Source organism: Vanacampus margaritifer, chromosome 1 (assembly GCF_051991255.1).
Source record: "Vanacampus margaritifer isolate UIUO_Vmar chromosome 1, RoL_Vmar_1.0, whole genome shotgun sequence".
In the NCBI taxonomy this organism is placed as follows: Eukaryota; Metazoa; Chordata; class Actinopteri; order Syngnathiformes; family Syngnathidae; genus Vanacampus; species Vanacampus margaritifer.
In genome coordinates this window covers 54,375,242-54,399,397 of record NC_135432.1, presented here as the reverse complement: position 1 = coordinate 54,399,397, position 24,156 = coordinate 54,375,242, and the positions used below count along the sequence as shown (strand labels likewise).

The following is a 24,156-nucleotide window of genomic DNA, read 5'->3' as shown; positions in this document are numbered from 1 at the left end:
TTCTAGCAAAACATTAAAATACTTAATAAGAAGAATCTGAATGTGACTCTTGTTTGTCTACATGTGCCCAGCGAATGGCTGGCGACCTATCCAAAATGTCAGCCAGGTCACCTGCTACCCTCGGATGACATAGAACATGGATGATAGATAGCTGATGCCTGATTAGGTACAACTAGAACTTCTGAGGAGCTCTCTAAGCATTGACCACTCCCTCTTCTCACACCTGATACTAATCCTGAAGCTAAGCACACACCGGCCACATTATCAGTGTAAAGCAGAGGAGATCTTTGTGATAATTTAATGTCATCCGATCCAAATACAGAGTACCCATGCTGCCTGGCGACAAACACATATGCTTAATGCTATATGTTACATGTCTATCACCTTGTAGTAGAATTTGATATTCAAAAGATCTCAAATCATCCCTCTGTGGCCCCATCTTATGCCTCAAATTCAATTATTTCAAAACACGCCACACCGTGACAATAATAGCCTGTCGAAGACTGTGAAGACAGAATGCTTGATTGCGGGAGCTTGTCAGTCATTTGCACATGCCACAGCCTTGCAGGCAAACACAGAAGCCTCGGATTATTTATCGCTGGTCAGCAACAAAAGTTAAAACGAAGGATTGGACAGCTGTCAAAAGCTGATACAAAACAAGGACAGAAAATATGGTATACTATGTAGCAACTAGAAAAATTCCCATGGAAATTTTGAATGGGACTGCTGACTCTTGTAAATGAGCTGAACAGTTTAAAATTTAAACGACTGGAATCGGTCAAGAAATGTGGAAGTTAACCATAATCAACATCAACTAAAAGTATCTCACTGTCCCTTTAAGAAAAATGCACTTTCACGCACACACATTTGACTTGGAGACGTCACGCACCCAACATTCCATTGATATTGTATGAGAGACGCACACCTGCAACAAAAGCCTCTCACGACTTAACGGTTGAAGATACAGATTCAAGAAATGGCTCGTTAGAACGGCAAGGGTTTGGGGAACACGAGCATGTTCTCATTTTTTTAATCGGATGAAAATGACCAAATGAGAGCAGGTTGAAAACTTATGATTTATCAGAAATGCAGGGGTAAAGGCGCCTGAATTTAACATGGAAGAGATAGGCAAGTTTGTCCGACTTCTCCTCGCTTAAAGTGAAAATAAAGGTACTAAATGACACCTTAGCCAAATAAAAGTTAGTTTGTCTGAAAGAAGAGACTTGTCACTACAAAATGTGAGAATTTGATGTCTAGTGAGCAAAGATTGTGGCCATGGTGACGAGTTGAAGTGAAACTTTTGACTTTTGGAAATATATTTTTTTGGTTCCCGCCACTCAAAGCCTAATTGCTAATAAATTTCGACACTGAGCTAAAGATGGGAAAAATTGCTACAAAATGAGCTAAAATTCATATCGGCGGATAACGTATGCGCGCGCAGCGTGTCTTGGAAAAAGGTGCTTGATCTGTAATTTGTCCCCCCTTTCTCCATTCATTTCCTATGGGAGTTTTTTGGGATTTTTTGGGGAATTGCGTCACAATGGTAACTCGGAATTCCTAGAAAAGTAATGCCGCACCGAGTCAGATCGAGCCGCATCGTTTGATACCTCATTTGTCCCGGTGCGATCTACGGTACGGGCCGCATTTTTGCGGAAAAATCTGGGGATTTTCTAGAGTGGAGAGTAATATGTGCTGCTTTCAGCAGTCCCATAATAACTTCTAATATAGGACTCTATTTTTCATCTTATTATGTGCATGTGTGGAGTTTTCTTTCTTTGGTCTTTTCACAGATGATCGTAGCTAGCAAAAGGTGTATTTGCGCTGTTGTGGGTGTGAACACAGTAGCTTCTTGGCCAATGGAAGCGGCTCCTTTCATTCCCAAGTGATGTAAAGTTGGCGATCACAAGAACTTGGACTCAAAATCTGTGTTTGCTATTCGTGTTCACGTTAACGAGTAAATACCTAATGAACGTGAATAGATTGCTTCATGTGCTTTTCTCTAAAAACACTTAGTACAAATTTTTTTTTAAATCCATTTTCATAAAAATTGTAACTGGAGTAGCCCTTTATCTACATCCAAAGCCTCATTCATTTACGTAGCAGTGTCATTGTACAGAAAGGTTTTCCTTTTTAGTTTAAAATAACTTCAATTTCCAAGACAAGATTTGGTCATGTGACTACATATTTTTGAAGAGACATCCATTTCGCTCATCTGGTAAAAGAAAAAGAAAAAAAAGGGAGACACATGGCTTGAGAGGTAAGCACATAAAAGTTCAAAAACATTGTTTTGCCCTCCAAAGTAAAATTTCTATGATTAAGATTTTTTTATGGCTATGTTTGAACAATTAGAGACAACTTTGAAAACAGTTCACACATGCTTTAGTAAGCTACGTTATGAGTCTACATGGTTAGCATGATTTTGGCTCAAAACAGCTTGGGGTAATTTGTGCCAAAGGACCGGGGTTAAGTTGTGCCAATGGCAAAACTTCCCCCAAATTATGATTATTTACTCTATATTACTTTATTGTATTTTATTGTTGTTGTAAACTGTATTATTACATTTGATCACTAAAAGTATGTGCCATTCTTAATTTTAGACCAAAATTCATCCAGTCAAAAGGGTTTCGAAACCTATTGAGGAGTTGGAAAGAGCAGTGAAAGAGGGAAAGACCATAGTCAGGTTGGAAAGGAGATAACAGCTGCAGGATGGTCATAAAAAATATAGGGATAAGAATTTTTTTGTTGTCTCAGGCTTACCCCTCCCGAGCACTCACCAAGTGACAAATCTGGTTGTTCTGCTCACTTGGGTTATACGTCTTCACAAGTTATTTGTCCCTTGCCAAAATCCACAGAAAGAAAGAACAGAATTGTGAAAATAAGAATTGTGACTGACACACCTGAGAAGATGGAGTGGGAGAAGGCTCACGAAAAAAGAGAAGATAAAAAGGTTGAACAGGAAAAGCAAAAGAATGAAAGAAGAAGAGGCTTTTAAAACTTGCAAATCAAAGTTTTGTATTGAGTTTGTCTTTCTTTTATATACTGTAGCATTATTGTTTGTGAGATTAAAATGATCTTTTTTTACTTCAGTTATCCATGGCACAATTCACCCCACTGAATTCTGACTAATGGCACAACCTACCCTGCACTGGGGGCTAGCTGTGCCACAACCCCCCCCCCCCCCCAAAGTTATATTTCTCAAACAGTTTATTGAAGATACAAAGTGATTGCTCCTAGGGATGCACAACATCCTAAAAATAAGATATTTTAGTTGGAGGCATTTCTGCAATCCCCTTGTGTAAAAGACACTTTAAGTAAAAATTGGCTCTAGTTGTGTCATACAAGCTAGCTAGCGCTAAGCCAACCTGGCTGCTTAACAGTTGAAGTAAATGTTCATTATCTGGCTAAATATTCTAATGCAAACACAAATAATTCCAGGTTCCTGGCTTGATGGTATCACATTTTACATACGGCGCATGTGGCACTCACACATAGATACAATCCTAACACATGTTTTGGGATGTTGCGAGGAGCCAGGGTACCAAGAAAAAAATGTAAACGGGTAAACTCAAAACAGAAAGACTGGGGCAGAGATTTGAATCTCAAAACTGTGAGTCAGAGTCAGACATGCGGACTGTTCTGCTTTTACGTTTGATTCATTCTTGGGTTACATTCCGTTGCTGTGGTTTAATGTCCTCAGTTTTTTTCTGACCTCATTAAGCGAAGTGCGCATCTCGGCAGCGCGGTGCATTATGGGTAGGCCGGCTGGTAGCCTGCTACCAACTTGTCATTGAAAAGAGTCTAACAGGGGAAGCGCTGATTTGGACCATTTCAACCGTTGAAAAGTTGATGTTTTTAATTGAATCTATTTTAAACTTCGTTACTAACTGCCCTCTTCCGGGACACGTACAGTTAAGCCTATTTAAGTGCTTATTTTTTGACGGAATGTGTGCACTTTACCGGGAGTTGGACCGAGGACACAACACCAGGACGCGATCAAGAGACGGTAGGGAGCTTTCTTCACTGAAGGTTGAAGCAGGTTCTCGCTTTCACGATATTGACAAAATAAATGTGTGTAAAAAAAATATTATAATATATAATCTTATACGTCCGTTTGGATCTTTCTTTTCTGTCTGGAAATTGGGAAGAGTGAACAGAGGTTTACAAGCGTACACTTCCGTGTTTTTTTGCCGATAAACTCCATTAGGACAGTTAAAAATGGCACCAAGTGCACCTGTCGTTTTGTCACTTAAGGCTGAAAGTCGTTTAAACAATGCTTGCAAGCTTCAAGGTGTGCAGTTACGCAAACACTTTCAACGCTCCATTCGCTGCTATTCAAATGATGGCTTTGTTTGGTTTTAAAACTTGGTTTTCACGCATGCGCGTACTTAATGCGCACTTTGCTTATAATGCTTGTGAATGAGCTGGTTAATCGGTATCCTTGACTACCTAAGGGTGAACTGACATTCACTTGGAATGCAACAGTTTTGTCAGCAACATGTCGTCCTCATTAAAAGAAAAGCAGAGAACAGTGCTGAATGCTTGAGGGAAGGTTACCGTTCTTTCCCAACATGCTTCATTACTGCTTATCAACCTAATGCAATGTAATTTGTACTTTGGCGGCAGCGCACGCCTACTTGATCTAATTCTCGCCCTCCCTTCAGACGAAATCTTTAAGAAGTGGTTTGCGACAGCCATCTGAGAATAACACCTATGGGAACAGAACTACTGTATGTTAAGGGGGTGCACTGTTATAATAGTCTTCTTTCTGTCTCTTTAGTGTAACCTTTGGCAAGTCAACTTTCAACAGTTTAATTGCCCTTTTGAATCCCTTTGAAGCATCCTTCTAGCAAAAATGTCAAAATCCACTTTTGAGTTACAGTTTTGTTAATGGAGAGAAATGCGAATGTAGAAAATAAAGGAAGAGTTGAAGCAGTTCCAGCTGCTTGTTTTCATCGTCTGGGATCCTTTAAGTAGCATACTCGTAAAATCTACGTTTGCGTTTCCAGATTAGAAGGAAGCCAAAGGGGCCATGATAAATCTTGAGGCTTGAAATTCCACCAGATGGGTCACCTGGCAGCAGCAGATTGATGTGTTTAGGCTATCCGGTGCTTTCATTAGGCACATGTGAATAAATGGAAAGTGCGCGTGTGTGTTGGTAAAGGCTAACACGAGCTAATTTGTGAAATGACTTAGCCACAGACAGAGAGTGATAGCAAACGTCTAGCCTGATTCTGCAACATTTGTCATTTCGGAGAAAGATCCGCCACTATGAATCTATCATTGTCCGACCCAATGACCATTTAATCGATCTATCATCGAACCCTCTCACACACGAAGCACCTGCTTCATGCCCATTCATATATTTCTGTCATCTCTCTTAGAACCATTTCAAAGTTTTTATTATTTCCTCTGACATCAAGCAAGGACGCAAACAAGGTGACTAGAACATCATCAAACCATCTGGCGTGTGATGAATACCGCACCCCTACACACACTCTCTCATTCTCAAGAAGGACGGACAGTCCCTGGACACGTTATTGAATTGTCCAAGTGCTAAAAAGTTGTGGCTGATTTCAAATCAGTGACCGGAGTAAAAATAAAAATGTGACTCAATCTTTTAAATACATTACAAAAACAGTAGTACACAAATGTGTTGTCTCGGTCGTTCTGTAAACAACCAATGAATCGACCTCCAACAAGGCTTAACTGTTTGCAAAAAAGGCCAAAGTGATAAGGTTTCTGTGATGCGCCTCTACAAAGTTTAACAGAAATTGCTAGAAATGTTGACATACTAAACTTGACTGTTTCTGCCCTAGTACTACTGTGTTTCTATGTTAAAGTGGCTGCTGTGAAAAAGCTAATCAAAATAACTTAAATATAAGTGGTGGCCTAATACTTTTGCCTACACAGTAAATTCTGTAGAGTAAATTTGACTCTATTTAGAGTGGGACCAAATAGACTCCGTTTTAGAGTAATATTTACACTTGGAAGACAGTAAAATAAAGGGCTGAAAAAAACAGAATTAAATAAAAGTCATTCAAAGGTTGAGGAACAAACTCACAACCTTCAGCTTGGGAGACAGTCGATCTACTCCCTGAGCCATGCAACTCCTGCTGTGTGCTAGTATATCGCTTAGTAACTCGTAATCTTCGTAACTCTTGGATATATAGCATAGCTCAGGTGGTAGTGAAGGTCGTGAGTTTGTTCTTCAATCCTTGAGTGAGTTTTATTTTATTTTTTATTTTACTCTCCTCCAAGTGTAAATATTACTCTAAAACTGAGTCTATTTGGTCCCACTCTAAATAGAATCAAATGTACTCTACTGTCTGGCATTTTCCACGTAATCCAAACTCGGTTTCACTTGAATTTTGTTGGAGTTAAAATGTCAAATTCTCTGTCTAAGTGCCATTTCATGTGTTTATGTGAAGGTCACACTCACAACGATGATCATTTGGTCTCACTATTGCCTGAGGTCATACACCTAGTGCTCATCAATTGGCAGGTGTGTGTAGATACAAGAAGCGCATTTTTTTTTTTGGAACGCGTGTTTCCATGTTGTTTGTAGGTTTGACGGGATTTAACAAATTTTGGAGCTTTTTTGTTACACTTGGAGGAACGATAATGTTTAAATACAAAAACACAATAACAGACTTCCTCAATGGCTTTTATGCTGGACTTGGCTACTGCACTGTTTACAGCCTCTAGATGTACTGGAGATTTTTTCTTTTTTATTGTTAATTTGATCCGAACGTAATTGTTTTATTTAATATTTATATTTACAAGATTTACATTCAAGTGTAATTTCACTATCATTTCACATGCATGATTTGATTTCCTAATGAAAGCCCTTTCGCTATTATACATGTAATGATGCAAATACAAATAATTATTTTGTACGGCTGTCTGTCATCCTGGGTGTGCTTAATATTTTGGCCAAAATGGCCGCTCCACTGGGGAGGGACACACACAAGAATCTGGGCTGCACCTAATATTTTGGCCAATATGGCCGCTCCACTGGGGAGGCCCACACACAAGAATCCGGGGTGTGCCTCGTGTCTTTTGATATGCAGGCCATGATATTTTTGCTTTTCAGAAATGGCACTAATTGGCTGAAATGGTTTTAAGATTATTCGTTATAGCATTCATTTGACAGTCTGCCAATGAGTTTTTAAGTATACCAGTGCCATGCGAGCTGGCAATGACTTCTGATTAAGAAAAACATATTTTTCACATCATCCTTTTACTTGAGGAGAAAAAGAGAAAATGTTTCCTTGGAGCACTGGTGAGACATTCCATGTTTGTGGATATGCTTGAGGATCCAAAGGATTCCTTTCCTCATGAACCCCTTTTAGGAGGCTCACATATTTGACTTGATTGTATCTCCAACCTCGTCTCCTTCTCTTCATCTTCGTGAACGCATTCATGATTCTCCTGCAAGGGGAAGAAGTGTCACCCCGCGTGAATTGGATTGATAACGCTGGGCTAAATTTAGCCCTGCGGCAGGAAGCAGGAGAAGAAGCTATTTTTAGAAATGTTTATGGCGCTGCAAGTCAGGCACTGCCTGAAGTGAGTGGACAAATAGGGGGAAAGGGTTAGATTCACTGCAGACAACTGCACTCGACTTGATGGAAAAACTGTCTACCTACATCCAAAATACTCCTCCAAACATTTTATGTTGATACAAGCTTAAAGTGAGTGTTGTTTTGGCTCCACTGGCCAATTTGAGAGATGCATCGGCTTTCTATTTACAACCCACTCAAATCCATACAACACACTCTCCCTGTCTCTCCCAATATGCTGACTTGCTCATTTTATTTGGGCCTGAGGCGAAGCGTACATGAATCTGTCAGACATCATATTGCTGTAAATTAAACAGCATTAATCTGATATTGATTTTTATAAAACAACCATCACATGGTTGTATGTCCCCAAATTATGAACATCAGGCAGATAACAAAAAATGGGATACCGTATTATGTACAGTAACATGCCTGTAATTACTTTAAGACTTAGACTTTAGCACTGGAAAAATGTGTGCAGGAGGATGACAACAATCTATGACTCTATTTCTGTCAATGAAGTCCTGAAGGTCCATTCACAACACGTTGGTCTTGGTGATTTTGAGAGTCAAAAAGAAGTCTGCAGATTCTAGAGCATTCTATTCGGGCTGCAGTACTCTGGAATAAAACTTAATCGATGGATAGATATTGTTTGTTTAAAATGTTTTTTTTCAGAATTTCCCACCATTTTGACATTTTCGAAAATTGTGAAATTTCAATCAAATTTATAGCACTGCTACTATTAGCACTGCCCTGCGATAACCAGTTTAGGGTGTACCCCGCCTACTGCCCGAAGCCAGCTGGGATAGGCTCCAGCACACCCGCGACCCTTGTGAGGACAAGCGGTTAAGAAAATGGATGGATGGATGGATGGGTGTTTGTGGGTATTTTTATAACAAAGAGGTACGGTTATTCATATTAAAAATGGTCATTTAATGTTCTCGCCAATTTTGAATTTCTTGACAATCACAGCATTTTGCTGGAAGATACCACCATATAAAGTGATATTTGCTGGCATTTACCACCACTAATGAAGCCTAGCAGGTTGTATTTCGCTTTTCTATACACTCTCAAAACATTTTTACATTTAACACCAATTTTCCTTGTGAGCCGCTGTTCCGAATTGCACAATTTTCAAAAATTTCAAAATGGCTAACCTCACTAGCCAGATTGATAATTGTGATTCACTCAAGGGAGTTATTCACATTATCAATCTGGAACTTCACTCAGCAGATCCGTTTGGGAAAGGAGGGACATTCTGTACAATACTTTGAGCTGATTGGACGATGCGGCATTTTGTGCGCATTTGTTTTGACCAATCACAGCAACGGATGGAAATGCCTTCTTCTGTCTTGTCTAAGGGAAAAAAAACAAAAGCACGAACATCTTTACCAGATAAAAATGCTCGAAGCGCCTCTCGCTGTTCAACATTCAACAAGGAAACGGCGAGTAATTCTGCGAGAACAGAATTAATTGCAACGTCCATTCCTCTATGTAAGGTTTGTTTGTTTCCCCGAGCCATCGACGCACGCATCTTGGTTTCGTCATGCCCTAAACAACGTCTGATTGGTCCGACCTAAAAAAGGTTGGTTGCAAACTTATCAGGGGGAGCGGTACAAGATGTATTTCTCTTAGTATGTGTGAACAAATACCGCAAGAATTCAGCTTGCTGGTAAGGTTATAAAATGGCGGCACACTGTCAAAAAATGGCGGAAAAAAAATATATTTTTTAATTTTTTTTTTTACTCTATTGAATTAAACTGACAAATTGTTGTTATTACATTTAACGAGAACTTTTTGTCCAGTTGAATTTTACAATTTTTTGAAAATGAAAAAAAATTGTCTCGTTAGAAGCAAAACAGACATTTCATAAATTCCTGTAAGAAAACTACAGGGAGTCCTCGAACTACGTCGCACCCTACGTCGTTTCGACTTTACGGCGCCCGTGCCTCGTTCGTAGCCCCTTCTTTTTCATTAATTTCCCACAGTGATCACGCCATTTTTAAGTTATTTAAAGTTGTGGCGCGTCACATTTCCGTGTTTAAGCTTGAATTAGCTCCGCTCTGCCGTCCGTCGGCAATGAATGTCCGTGTGGAAACACAGAAGGTTGGTTCTGGCGTCTTCCAGGTCGCGCAAATACCTTTTTTTTTTTTAATTACTGAAGAAAGTATTTTGACGTAAATCTCAACTTAAAGGGAAAATCTGATTTAAGTCGAAATTCGGGTTACATCGCCAGCGTACGAACGGAACTCCGCCGTAACTTGAGGACTCCCTGTACTTCAAAGCCAGTCAACTTTGTCGGACATACAATGAAGGGATAAACTTATCTGCAAACTCACCTGAAGATAGTGACACGGTCTGAGGTTGGGCTTGAGGTCTGTTGGCGTCATGGGTTTCTCCAGATTAAGCGAAGACTTCCTGTAGGCCTCCTTGGCTTGGCTGACTGTTAACGTGGACCAGGAGCTCCTCTTCATGAACTTGCCTTCCGGTGCCATGTTTATGCTCTCACACGCGGAGCACTTAACATCATTGTTACTTTTGGAAGTCTTTAGCGATAGGTCTCCCGCTAAGTGGCTGTGCACCGAATCAGGGTAGCAGTGACTGATTTGCTCCACGGGGTGTCGCGACATGACACTCGGCGGTCGGTATGTGCTGTCACTGTCCAAGTTGTCGTCCGAACTCCACCAGCCGCCCGAACGTTGCCTCCCGCTCCCGTCCCCTTTGCGATCTTTACTCTTGCTGCGCTTGTTGTGTTTGTGGTGGCCTTGGTGGTGGTGATGATGGTGCGAGCCATCCCGATGCGAATCGCTTTTGGTACCGTTCATCTTCGAGGAACCTTCTAGAGAGTGCGACTTTGTGAATAGCTTCTGCACCGAGTGAACTAAATGGCGGATCCTGCCGGGGCTTTCATTGCGCTGCTCTGTAGTTGTTGTGGTGGACGTGCGTTGGTACTGCAAAGTGTGGAAGCCGTCCCGGTGAAGCGGCAACTGCTTCTCAAATTGGTCCAGCAGATTTGCTGGGATTCGGTTCATTTTGCCGCTGCCGCCATGTGAGGAAGAGCAACCGTCATCCCTGCCGCCGGAGGTGTTGCCCCCGCTGTCCCGCGAAGCGCTTCCGTAATGCATGCGGGGAAAAGTGCTACATGCTACAGAGTGGTCCGTAGGCGCCATGGACGCCGGCATGACCATGCACTCCGAGTGGATGGAACTCCTCGGGGAGAAGCGATGACGACCTTCAAGGGGACAGCTCTCGGTGGGGCTGAGGAGATATGACGGAGGCCGTGAATCTCCGTGGTGGAGATGATGCTCGAGGGAATGGTCAACATCTACAAAGCCACACGTGTGGGCTGAGGTGGGAGAGGTGAGCTGGAGGTGGGCGGGGCGGCCACCATAGAGACCCTTCATGTTTTTGCGTGGAGGGGAGTAGCTTTCCTCATCGAAGTACGGCGAGGTTGACCATGAATACTGATGGTCTGAAAATGAGTAAGAGAAAGAACATTAGAAGACTTCAGAACTAAAACTGTGCATTTAAGTGTTAACAAAAAACTGAAATGTGAGTCATAGATCACCATTCAGTTCTGTGTATTTTTTGGTGACTGGCTATTAAATTAAAGTGGGAAAAGGTGGGTGATATTTTGAGATGAGATGACGAGATTTTGATGATTTTACATTTTTTGCATGTTGAAAAAAGTTGTCTTAAATGATTTGGTCATCCATACAAACACAAGGCCCAGGGGCCATAACTAGGCCCCCACATCATTTTATCTGGCTCATGAAACCTAATGAATAAAATCATGTCTCAACTTCCATAATTCTTGCAAAAATCTGTATAACAATGTACAATAAACAGTGTAGCGGTATTGCACACATTTTATTTTTTTACCAAACCCCCTTTTATAGTAACATGAACAATTGTTGAACTGATTTTCAGGCTCGAGTCTTCTTCACACTCCCTTTGAGCATGGAAAACAGGTGTCGGGTGTGCTTTGTCAAAATTTTCTTGCTATGCTGTTATTTTTATTGTTATTATTTGTATTTTTATTATCACTTTACACACACACATACACAGAGATAGATATTGATGAATAGTCGCCGCATGATTTTGTCTGCTGTGTGCACTCATTTCACCCGTCAACGAACGACAGATAGTCATTTCTGGATGTTGGTCGAGGTTCATATTGTGATAATATTGTTTCGCGACGTTTGGATAACATATTACATCCCTAGAATTTAGCATCATAGCTTTTGTTTGTAGCCACTATCTTGTGTCATTTCTAGCAATAAACCAAATTCACTCTCAATGCCAAATTTTGTCAGAATTAATCAGTGGTTCTCAAATAGGGGTATGTGAAGGCACTTCAGGGGTACGTGAGATTTTAAAAATCCCAAAGTAGGACACTTTATATATCGATAAAAATAATTATGTTCACAAATCTTTATTTATAATTAGGTTAATTATTTCTTTTTTAAAGTTACATCTTTTTTAGTTATATATTTTTTATATAACCCAAAAAATTATAGACATATCACTACAAATGGATTGATGGCACCTACTTTGTTTCAAGTCTCTCTCTCTCTTTTTTTTATCCAAAAATGCTTTGCATTGTTGAGGGGGTACTTGGCTGAAAAAATATTTCACAAGCGGTACATCTGACAAAAGGTTGAGAACCAATGGTATAAATAATGGGCTCTTTTCACAAATCCACTACTTCCTGAACTCAGCACCACACCTTCATTTCCTGCCTTTCATGATTGGACAAACTGATTAATCCAGGTGTGCCTGACCTCAGTAACCAAGACGACAGTGGCCAGACACACCTGGATAAATCAATTTGTCCAATCATGAAAGACAGGTGGTATCGAGTTCAGGAAGTAGTGGATTTGTGCAAAGAGCCCATTGTATGCTGATCTTTGTTTAATATGTACTGTATGAGTTGTTCAACAAAACAACCACATTCCAATAACAAGATCAGATTGATTTACACTTTTAAGAGACTTTTAAAGGACATTGAATTTATATAAAGATTAGTCCTCTTCCACCATACAGCACTCATTCGCACCGACGTTCCAGAAAAACTATTTTCCACAACATCACTTGGAGATGTTACCCCCTGCTCAGAATGTGTAAAGGCATACCGCTAAAAAGACAAAGGATGAAAAAGACAAATAAAAATAAGACAGAGAACAGCCGGCGACAGGTTGGATGGAGCCTGTATTGTCATTTGTCCAATTCAAAGTGAAATAATAGCCCATCAGTGTGCGGTTCTGCTGCAATCCATCAAAGCCCAGAAGAGAGCGTGAGAGATGTAGACACGTCCCCGACTACTTTGCATCCATTGGCGACGTAGCCTTTAAAGGGGACAGCGATCCAGAGAATTCATGAAGTGTGAAATAAAACAACCAAGTCATTGTTTTGGTAGCTGCTTAGTTCCATAAATATGCGAATGACCCCTTGCGAATTTTGATCTCAAACTTGTCTGAATCTTTAAGATCTTTGTCATGTAAATTTACAATTTTTTTATTGATTACATAACTTTTCTCAACTGTACAGAATTTATTCTATTACTGAATAATTAATGAAGGTTTTAACATTCAGGGTTGAGTCTACAAACTTCCTGTATAATAAACATCATGGGGGGAGCCTGAGATTCTGATTTCTATATTCAACATTGTCCTCATTGTGTTTGGACTAAGGCTGGATGTTAATTTTTTATCTTTCAAAGCGGATCAAATTTATTCCTCTCAAACTTATTTTTAATGAGGGCTAAGATATCAACCCCTTAGGTGCAGCCGTGCTCTGCTGTTTCTGTCGTTATCCATCTGCTGAGATGAAAACAAATTCTCGTTGTTTACCAGGCTTACACGAGGAAATCCACTTGGCAGTCTGATGTAAAATTAATCTGGGCTACTCTAAGCATGATTTTTTTTTAGGAGGGGGGGGGGGGGGGCGCAGATAAGACATTTTCCCTCAGGAAAAGATGCTTTTGTACCGACGGAATGCAAATGCTTATCAAAGATGTTCTACAGCGGCTGGGCTGCATCCGGTGAACCTGTTAAGCTCCAGTTCACTTGCTAGTAATTGCAGCAGACGGATGATGGTAGATTATTGATGGAGACGATACTACATTCTTTTGCAACTTCCGTCACTGTCTTCCTTCCTCTGACTGCGGACTCTTGCAGGTACACCAGAGAGCTGCACTGAATATATTATCTCCAGGCAGAGTTTTGGCATTTCCAAGGATTATACCGCAGATGACAGACTAATCTGTCCCACCTCTCTTTCTTCATTACCTCTGCAGAATTTTGCAGTTGAAAAGTTTAACTAAAGGAAGGAAAATAGAGCGGATGCATTATTCAAGGAAAATTTCAAAACATTTTGAGGATACTATAATTCAGTTTATATGAGCTGTAAAAGCGCTCTCTCTATGACAATGGCTTTGCAAACTCAGTGACAAGTTTGTGACATCTTTGGGCAAGAAGGGGGTGGTTTTGTTTCTACAGGGAAATCAGCACCCCCTACTATCATTAGTGGCGGTTCTGCATCCACTGACTGCATGGATGGAGGGTGGGTGGCTACGTCCTGGCCAGATGAAAAGTGGACAAACAACCTAACACGGCCAGCTTCCAATACGAGCCCCAAAATTAGCGGGCAGCAGGAGCAGAATGTGGGCCGAGCTAGTTAGCTTAGCTAGCAAATGCATGGGGTTGTTTACAGCTGTTGAGCCAAGATAGCAATAGTATTTAGCATTCGTTTGAGCAAATCCCAATCTGAATGACTCGCGACATTCATCCATCTTTTTCATTAATGACAGGGAAGGAGATGTTGTAAACATGTAAATATTGCGTTATATTTAATATTAATATTTAATTAAATTTTTGTTTTGTTTTTTCCAATGCATTTTAATGGGCATTGGATTTTTGCTATGACAGGGATCGTCATCAATCTTCTCATCAATCGTTTATTTCAAACTTGTGGATCGCTGATTGACCCCAAAAATCCTAATCACGTAAAGTAAAAAAAAAAAAAACAGCAACAACAACAGTAAATATACAAGTTATTGAAATGCTAATATACTGCTAATAATAATGAGCAGTGATGGAAATCTAAACCTTTTGTGGTAGCAAAAATCCATTTCCAAAATCAGCTACCTGTCACATTTACTTAAACAAGGAAAGTTGATTTGATCAACATTATCAACGCAATTTTGATTCGCAAGTGATAAACAAAGCCTTTATTAATGACATGCGTTGTGGAGCAAAAAGGATAAAAGTCAAAGGATGGGGCTCATTTGTTGAGTTTTTGTTTGACACTGCTGCACAGCCCACAAATACAGAACAAGTAAAGGTCGTTTTGCCCCCCCAAACACATTAGCATTTAAATAGCATTATAGGCAACAGAGTGTCACTGACAGCTCCCACTCCTCTGCCGAGCCGGACTCTTACTGGAGTGAAGGTCAGAGTTTAAAGATAATAAAGTGGACAAGTGCGAAATGAAACACATGCAGACTTGTCAGTGGTTAGCTTCTATTCTGGTGGCAACTCTTTCACCTTCCAATGGGATGAGAGCATTTATGAGGAAAAAAGAGCAATGAGATGTCATGTTTTTTATTGGATACAAGTTTTACATTTCTTTTCATGTCAGGTTGTTTTCACTATCTGAAAAAAACCCTTCTACAATTGTATGAATTATCTGATTGATGTTGTTGATGATTTGTTATTTCTTAAATGTAACTACTTTATTTTTGGACTATAAGTAGCTCTGAGGAAATGTATTTTACAAAAATATGAGAAAAACTCCCCGTTCTCCAATCGTTTTGACAGCAGCACGAGTATTGGTTGGATTCATCATTTTTCCACTTCTAACCATGGAAAGGTTTTTCCTTTTAGTTGAAAATGGTTTACTTTAACTAGAATCCCACCTTATATTGTGGCCAAAGGTATAATCCTGGGTGGTTATTATGCCTTTTGGTGCTGTAAATAGTAAATCCTAGTGGTGACCGATGCAGCATGCTAATATAGCAAGCTAGGTCTGTGCGTCACACATTAGTTGCCATGACTACTTTATTTTCTTCGTCTTTCAGTCCTTGTTCTACTTTCTTTTGGCGGTTGGCAAAAACGTTGGTGCCACTTTGCCACCTTCACCTTAAAGTAAGGCATTTTAAATTAGTATTTTTTTTTTTTCTGAGGCTAGGAGCAGAAGTTTTGAATCCAACTAGAATGTGTTTGCTACTGTCAAAACGATGGGGGAACAGGGATTTTGGGTGCCAGTCTGAACTCTAATTTTAATATCTATAAGTCGCAAGAACGGCCCAAAAAAAAAAAGGAAAAAAAAGTGATTTATAGTCTAAAAAAATATGGTAATCTGAAGATCTTGGGCATGGACATGATAAAGGCTACAGCGGTAACATATCAAATCGAACCACAATCCGCAACGCTTCTTGAATCATATCATATCCCATGGATCAAGATATGAATCGAATCCACTTTTATTGGAGACATGCTTGAGAGGATTTAGCCAAAAACCAAAAGATGACCTACGTAAAATGGCAGCAACATAGCAAAGGTCCAAGGTGAGATTCAAATCCAGAACCCACGTAGATTTAAATGGACAGTCAAAAAAGACAAATCCGATGCAGGCAACAAAATTGGAAATCAGAAATATATATTGTATGGAAGTTGAACATCTCTAAAGGCTTTTCAGGTTAAACATATCAGTCACAAGTGTGAGTTCCCCATCTGCCCTATGTCAAGTCATTCTGGCAGCATCTCTTCCACATGCCCGCAGTAAATTCAGACTCGTATTTTCTGAGCAAAGCAAATCAATAGAGAGGCTTTCTTATCAATCTCCTCAAAGGTTAAATGTTCTCTCACCAGAATTTTGGCCTTTGTCTAGGAAATGGTAGGAAGGAGAATTGTGTCTTCAACCCTCAGGGCGAATCAGCAATGGCCTGAGTCATTAGGTTTGAGAGCAAGCCAAGGGAAAAAGTGTCAAAGCTGCAATCTGTCAGCCTCGGCAAGCCTTGTAATGGTCACCGTAGCGCTTTTGATCAAAATAAGGCAGCGGCTTATGGCTTTGGCACATATCCTGCTCACTTGTCCATCTAAGTGACAGCGCAGCATGATTCATGCATACGTTTAAACTGTGACGACTGTGGGCTAAAAATGAAGCCGCAGCGCGGCAGTTGTAACTGCGACTGTTCCGTTTGCCACAATAACCGAGAGCAAGTCACTGATGCGTGCCTTCATAGAAACTACGAGATCAAATAGGAATGAACAAAAATGTTCCTTTTATTATTGAGTGCTGACTCAGCACACTTTAAATTACATTTTGGTAATTGTTTAAAAGAAAGAAAAAATATCATGTGACCCATCATGACATTCTTAACGGCAATGTGCTATTCCTTTATAATATAAAATCCTGTTTTTTTTTTCTCATCCACACTTACCGACTTATTTTCTGAAACTGTCTTGGTTAAATTAAAATGGAATAAACAAATCATGACTTTGTGTTTCATCAACCAGTTTGAATTATTATCATGATTTGTCTCTGATGTTTGGCATTTTGGGAACTCATGTGGACCAGAGTCAAAGGGCCTCAACTTAAATGAGCCTATTTGCATGACCATGAAAAATTGATAGCTGGGAGTACAGTAATCCGATCAGTTCAATGATTGGATCTGAAGTGTTGAGAAGTGGTTAGCCTCAGAGTTTTGGGGTTCAAGGATGAAGAAGTGTGTGAGAGTTGTGTTGAGAGTTCAAGTTGTTTTGCTAACGAGAATCTTTTTCGTTTTTATTTAAAATACGGCTACAAACAGTCCACTCATGAATATGCAACAATATCATCAAAGTTAGGCTATTTTCAATGTGATATTTTAACAAAAAAACAACCTTGAATTGCCTTATCAATATGGAACAGTGACATGAAATATTTCACCCCAAATTTTTTTAATTATTCACTTTGTCGACGGATGTGCACGTTCCAGCGTAGCCTCAGGCGGTACCTGTTTGATTTTGCGCGCTGCATGTGGCAGTGCACAGAGTTTTGCATGCAACAAAGGAAAGGATTAAAGCATGGAGACTTTTGTCAGAAGTGAGTGTCAATTTTGTCTGAAGAGTTTGTGACCGACACATATGTGCGCTATTACCAGGGGACACAAACGTGGATTGAAGAGCATTGATCAAAAGGTTGAGCAAACTTTAATGTGCCATCCAAAGACCTGTCAGCACTAACAGCACCAGTACTATGACGGAGCTACGTATTAGCGGACTGTCCCCAAAAAACATGAAATAGCAATTTTACTTCTCTAACACCAGTTTCACCAACCGGGTTGTAAGCCACAGCATTTAGCAGCCCCGAGATGATTGTGACCTGATAAGTAGAAGCTGCTGAATGCTCGAATACTTATCACAAGCCCGTTAATGATGTAGCACGTTATCTGTGTTGCGCTCAGCACTCTTCATCACTTTCAGCCTCTGTGCCAATCAAAACGGGAACAAAGCGGGAGATGTCATAAAGGATTCCGATTTGTCAGGGTGTGCGTGCTTTTGTTCCTCCAGGAAAGACAATACGGGAGGCTTTTGTGCGATTTCAACATGCTCTTTTGTGCCATTCACGAACAAATAATTAGAAAAGCACAACTCCTATTTCCGTTTTTTTTTTAAACCATAAATTGCACTTAAAATAGTTCAATTTGATCTCAAATCGACAGTGTGCCTTGTAATCTGGTAAAAGTGGGCATTCCATCAATATTGACGGAAGATTTGCCAATCTGTCAATGATGGACACCCATTTTGTTGATGATTGACGGGAAACTTAATAAAATTGACAAACTAAGTATTGACGGAAGGGGGTTTTCGTCAATTTAATTGTCAATCCATCAAAAATTCGTCAATCCATCAATGACAGATGTCCCATTTTGCTGACAGTTTGACAAATGATGACTGACGGAACGTTGACGGATGCCCGCTTCGAATGACGGAAACATTGACGGACGCTCATTTTGCTAAGCAATCGACGCATGACGGATTGACAGTTCAGCTTGAAATATTGACGGATTGACAATGACGGAGGAGTGTCCCGACTAATTGACGACTGCTGAATGACGGAGGCTCAAATTTCATTGACGTGCCCGTCGTCTCTGGTGGCATATTTCCAATGTTACAACGTAGGACCGGACCGGTGCGAGGTAAGCAACACAGCCACATTCCACTAGAAGTCGGGAACGTGAAAAAAAGGTTGGATGATGATGAGTGCCTTGTTTACAGCTGTTCAACTGTCAACTAAGATAGCATTTAGCATTTGCCACATTTTTTTTTTAAACGTCTAAATCTATTAAGTTAACCAATGGCAGTTAGAACAAACTTTTTAACACACAATGCTTCGCAATAATAATCCGCCTTATACCCTGGAACGCCTTATGTAAAAAATTATTATATAATAAGAATATATAATAGATATAATAGAATATATAATAGAGTAATGCATTGTGCCCAATGGTATAAAAATACAGTACATTTGATACATTCTTAATGTTATAAACATATATAAGTGCAGAACAACAGCATAACTAGAAAGAAAATACAGCCAACACTAGTCCTAACGCCAGTCAATACATTTTCTTACATTTTCAATTGCATCAGTGTCAACTACCACTCTATGTGATGTTTAACCATGCTACCACTAGCCTTGTATTATGTTATGTATTTTTTTTGTAAGTAATTGCACTGTTCATAGTACTTCCATACTGTCACAAATCATATACACTGACATCTTTACCACAGCATCCAAAAACAAAGCATAGAGCAGAGGCATATCCATTATCCAAATATCACAGGAGACCTGAATCAACCTGCATGCTTAGATACTCAAATTGAACGCAAATTATTCCAGTGTCAACACCAGACAGTGACAACAAGGTAATCCACAAAAAGTGAGTCACTCACATGATTTTTTTGGGGCACAATTTCTACGCTAGGTGCCCTTTTCAGACCTAACTCCCATTTTTGTGGCTGTGTATTGGGGCACTAGCCAGGAATGAAACCTGCAAAATCCGTGTAAACGATAGCCTGTACCATGACACTACAAGTGGAAGTAAACAATACTAAATGAAAATACTAAAAGTTGCATACCACAGATGGACTGATTTATTGTCTTTATGCTGCCATGTAGCATATCCTTCTAGCCTTTATCAGCTGGGAAAGACGCCAGCCCCTGCCATGCCCTTGAACAGGATAATTGCTATAACAACTTATGATCGCATAGAAGCAATGTTGTAAAACTGTCTTAGGCGCACCACAATCTCCAATTGAATCCCCTCAAAGCTTAAAATTACATTTTCAACAGCCATACAAATGCTGAGAGTTCAACAAAGCCCTTGTGCATTTGTCATGCCAAGTGAGGTACTAATATTGCACATGGCGGCATGTGCATGCTGGAATCATAAATCCAGTACAGCTGTAGTCTAGTCGCAAATTGTGTCGAATGTGAATCACATGAAAACCCTGCGTGACAAGGCTTGATCACGTCAGAGGAAATAGCCACTGCGGCATTTTTCATGCTAAATTCTTTGTAGCCTCAGAACAATTTCTGGTTACCATAGCAACGTAACAGGAAGTATGTCCCCAACCTTTCTACGGACCGGGTTATACAAGTCCACAATTTTCGCGGACCAGTAGGTTTTTGCTTTAAAAGGCATCAACAACAAACGTAACAACAACAACGCTTTAATATGGTGAGGTAACTATGGTAATGCTTATGCTTATGAATGATACGAGCAACACAAAAACGGGGGTATTTTGTAGATATAACATTAAATGTGAAGCCACATTAGCAGTGCCTTCCTTAAATGCGCTAACATAACAAGGCACTGCACAACAAATATAAAGTCCAACTCACTCACCATAACACTAAATTAAGTGCTGCTCGCCGCAGAACGGGCCATCATGCGTGGGAATCACCACCTTTCTTTTTCTTCCTGGTCATAAGCTCCTTTGTTGTCTCATCACTGGGCCTTTTCTCCGTTGCAAAGAAACTTTCCAAATGTGTCCGTTTTTTACTCATTTCGCTAACTTTTCAATTAGCATCAGCGCTACGCGACTGAGCTAATTAGCATCTTGACATGCCTCAAGAGTCCGTCGTAAACAGAGAGAATCCGGTTGCTAATCAATTAACCAGAAGTCGGTGCTGGATTTCACTTTCCTTTCTTTTCTTTGATCCTTCCTCGGGTCTCCTGACAACCTCACGACTCTAGCTGGATTCTGAAGTATTCGGTTTAGGTATGGGATTTTTAATAGGTTTTAGGTGAATTAATGAGTACACACTCACACGCACGCACACATGCACACACAAATTTTATTTATTTTTTTAAAATAAAAAACAAAGAGATAGAGCAATGATGATGACATGTCGAATTGATAAAATTACCAAATGAACAATACTGAGCTCTGGAAAAAAAACAACAAAAACAATTAACCAGAAGTACAGCATTTTTTTTTTTTAATTCTTTCAACTTTCAACTTTCAACACAGTCCAAAGTGGCCCAGGGCGGCTCGGTGGTTGGGGACCACTGCACTAAGGGATTCATCATGGATGAAATAAAAACAGTTACAGTAATTTCTGGACTACAAGGCACACCTGACTATAAACTGCGCTAGATAAATTTGGGCAATATTCGAGTTTGTTACACATTTATACCGCACCCGACTGTAAACCGCAGGTGTTTTAATGTTACCGCACAAATTGTCTCGCTCTTGCTCTGTCTCTCCTACTGTATTTGGGTTCACTTGGTTTGGTTTGCTCTGCCTGACGCTCTTGCGCTTCCTTCATAGTGCGCCCCATTGTGATCTGATGGATAAGCCGCACCTTTGTATTAGCCGCAGGGTCGAATGCAAGTGGAAAAAAAAGTAGCGGCTTGTAGTCCAGAAATTACTGTAATTGAATCAGTATAAAACTTGCATATGCCAAAATGCAACCGATTGGTCACATAGACAAAATCATTAAAGATCTGGCAACCTCTTTCCAGACTATGGCTGCAAATGCCAACCATAATGACTTCAGATTCATGTTATCTGATGGATAAGCCGCACCTTTGTATTAGCCGCAGGGTCGAACGCAAGTGAAAAAAAAGTAGCGGCTTGTAGTCCAGAAATTACTGTAATTGAATCAGTATAAAACTTGCATATGCCAAAATGCAACCGATTGGTCACATATACAAAATCATTAAAGATCTGGCAACCAGACTATGGCTGCAAATGCCAACCATAATGACTTCAGATTCATGTGCCATATACAATTTCTCCATAGTCAACCACAATATTACAAGTCAATCAGTGCATTAAAGCATTTGCAGCAATATTATACAGCAACTAGTCTGGAAATCAGGAATAGCCAGTGGTCATCGGTGGCTGGAAATCCGGAAAGCTAATACACTTGCCACGCAAACCCTGTTATGACATCAACGATCACATCTACGACGACTGTTAATATTATTCCAAAAACGTTAGTGTGCATGGAGACACTTACGAAGCACCTTCTTCAGCACAGACTGATTTGGAGTGAGGACAGTTGCCCCATGTCGCTCCAGGGAGTGGAGGTGAACCTGGACGCGTCTGACGGTAAAATGCAATTAGTTTAAGTGCTTGTCCCAGTGTTTTACTGGCCTGATTTCACAGCAGGGAAATGAATAAAGCACTATTGACAATGCCTTGGGTGTGCTCTAAACACAGCATACAATAAATATTTAGCAGCCAGTGGCAAGTAGTGCATATGTCCATTCAAGTGCTTTCAGTTGCAAATATTATAATATGACTGCATTCAATTGGTGTCAACTTTATTTATGCGGCATCATACCACAACAGCAGTTACCTCGGGCTACTTTTCATATAGAGCAAGTCGATGTAGGACTGCCTGTACACACCATCTGAAATGCTTTGTGAGATTATAAACCTTTTAAGAGTATCTCTGCAAGGTTAGTTTTTTCAAGGCCCACAAGTCTGGAAGGAAGATATTAAGACAAAGAGCAAATTCTGGTACATTCCCAGAAGAATGTGTTGGCATTAGAAAACTGGATAATTTACTAATTGACAACTATGACATAAGATGTTTGTTTTTTTATCTGGTTAAATAAAGAAGATGAAGATTGAGACTTTTATTATTTTTAACCAGAGTTGCCTTGTTTTTACTGATTAAAAAGAACATTACACACACAGAACTCACTTTGACTTTTGAGTTTTGTTTACTTTCAGGACATCTGCCTGAATGATTAATCTTTTACAAAAACTGTCTATTGAAGAAGCAGTAAAAAGAAAAAGAAAAAAAAAGCAGTGTTATTGTTCAGCGAGGAAAATGTGATGGAAATTGAAAACTATTGATTCGACCTTTCTTCCTAATCTATTATGTTCTCGCTTTAGCATAGAGAAGCTTGAACTGCAGCACAGCACAGACAAAAAGCCGTGGTTGAACAATACTGAAAGTACTCTGACCAGATTTATTTTTGTACTTGATATTTTTGAAGATGCTATTCAAAATGAGAAGTATGGTGCACTGATTAATAAGCTCTAAAAGATGAAACATTTTACAATTGTGACCACATGTTACTTAATAAAGTAACGAGTAAAAAAAGTAAAATTAATTAGTTACTTTGGTAAGCAATTACATTAACAAAAGTAGCTAATTTTACAAATGTAATTACTTTAAAAAAAGTAATTAGTTACTCAGAAAAGTAATTATGATATTTTCCATATGTTCTTGTAGAAAAGTGGTTCTCAACCCCCGGTCCTCGAGTGCCCCTATCCAACCTGTTTTCCATGTCTCCCTTAGCTAACACAGCTGATTAGCTGGTCATTCATTCATTCATTGTCCATTTATTTCAGGCAGCATTAAAAATCAACAATTTATCAATTTCTCCAGACAATACTCAACTAAACCTAGCCTGAAAAGGAGTGGGAGGAAGAAAAACTTGCAGTAACCAACGGCGGTTTCCACGAACACTGAGAAACAAACAGAATTAAAACAATGTGTTAATGAACCAGCATCAGTAGCTTAGACGAGCAATGGTAATGAAAACTAACAATACCAGCTTTGCTAAGAGACGAACCAGAAACAAAACAAACAGCACATATCAATGATTCTAAGACAAAAGTATACCAACAATGGTAATGGATAATATACCCGCAATGATGATAAAAAAGCAGCAAGCCTACACTGTCACAATAAGATGGAAGATTGATGTAAGTGTAAGATGCACTCTCCAAATACTGAAACCAAACCGTATGTTTATACAACAGTTTGAATCTGTGAATGTTTTGGCATTGCTTGTGTTGTACCTCTAAGCTGTTCCAAAGTTTGACCCCACGCACAGACACAAAAACTTTTACAAACAGTTATAAATGTAGGTATAATAAAATCTCCATATCCTCTCAAGTTATGATTTACTTTCTCTTTAAAAAATAAAAGAAAAATATATTGTAAGTTATTGTGTAGTAATTCATTAAATTGCTTTTTATAAGAGTATTAAAGTATTATAATTTATAAGGTCATGCAATTTAAACAACTTTGACTGAATAAACAGACCATGGTCATTTGAAACACCTGTGTTGGC

General features: G+C 39.6%; 1 protein-coding gene across 1 annotated transcript in view; it reads right to left on the bottom strand.

Moving 5' to 3' along the window:
- The window catches only part of dlgap2a (discs, large (Drosophila) homolog-associated protein 2a), a 174,841-nt gene that overhangs the window by 45,123 nt on the left and 105,562 nt on the right, over positions 1 to 24,156 (bottom strand). Inside the window, exons 5-6 of the mRNA XM_077559693.1 lie at positions 9,899 to 11,031; positions 8,781 to 8,915 (exon numbers count right to left, since the gene is read on the bottom strand). Of these exons, the coding sequence (XP_077415819.1) occupies positions 8,781 to 8,915; positions 9,899 to 11,031 (1,268 nt within the window). The remainder of the gene's footprint in view (positions 1 to 8,780; positions 8,916 to 9,898; positions 11,032 to 24,156) is intronic.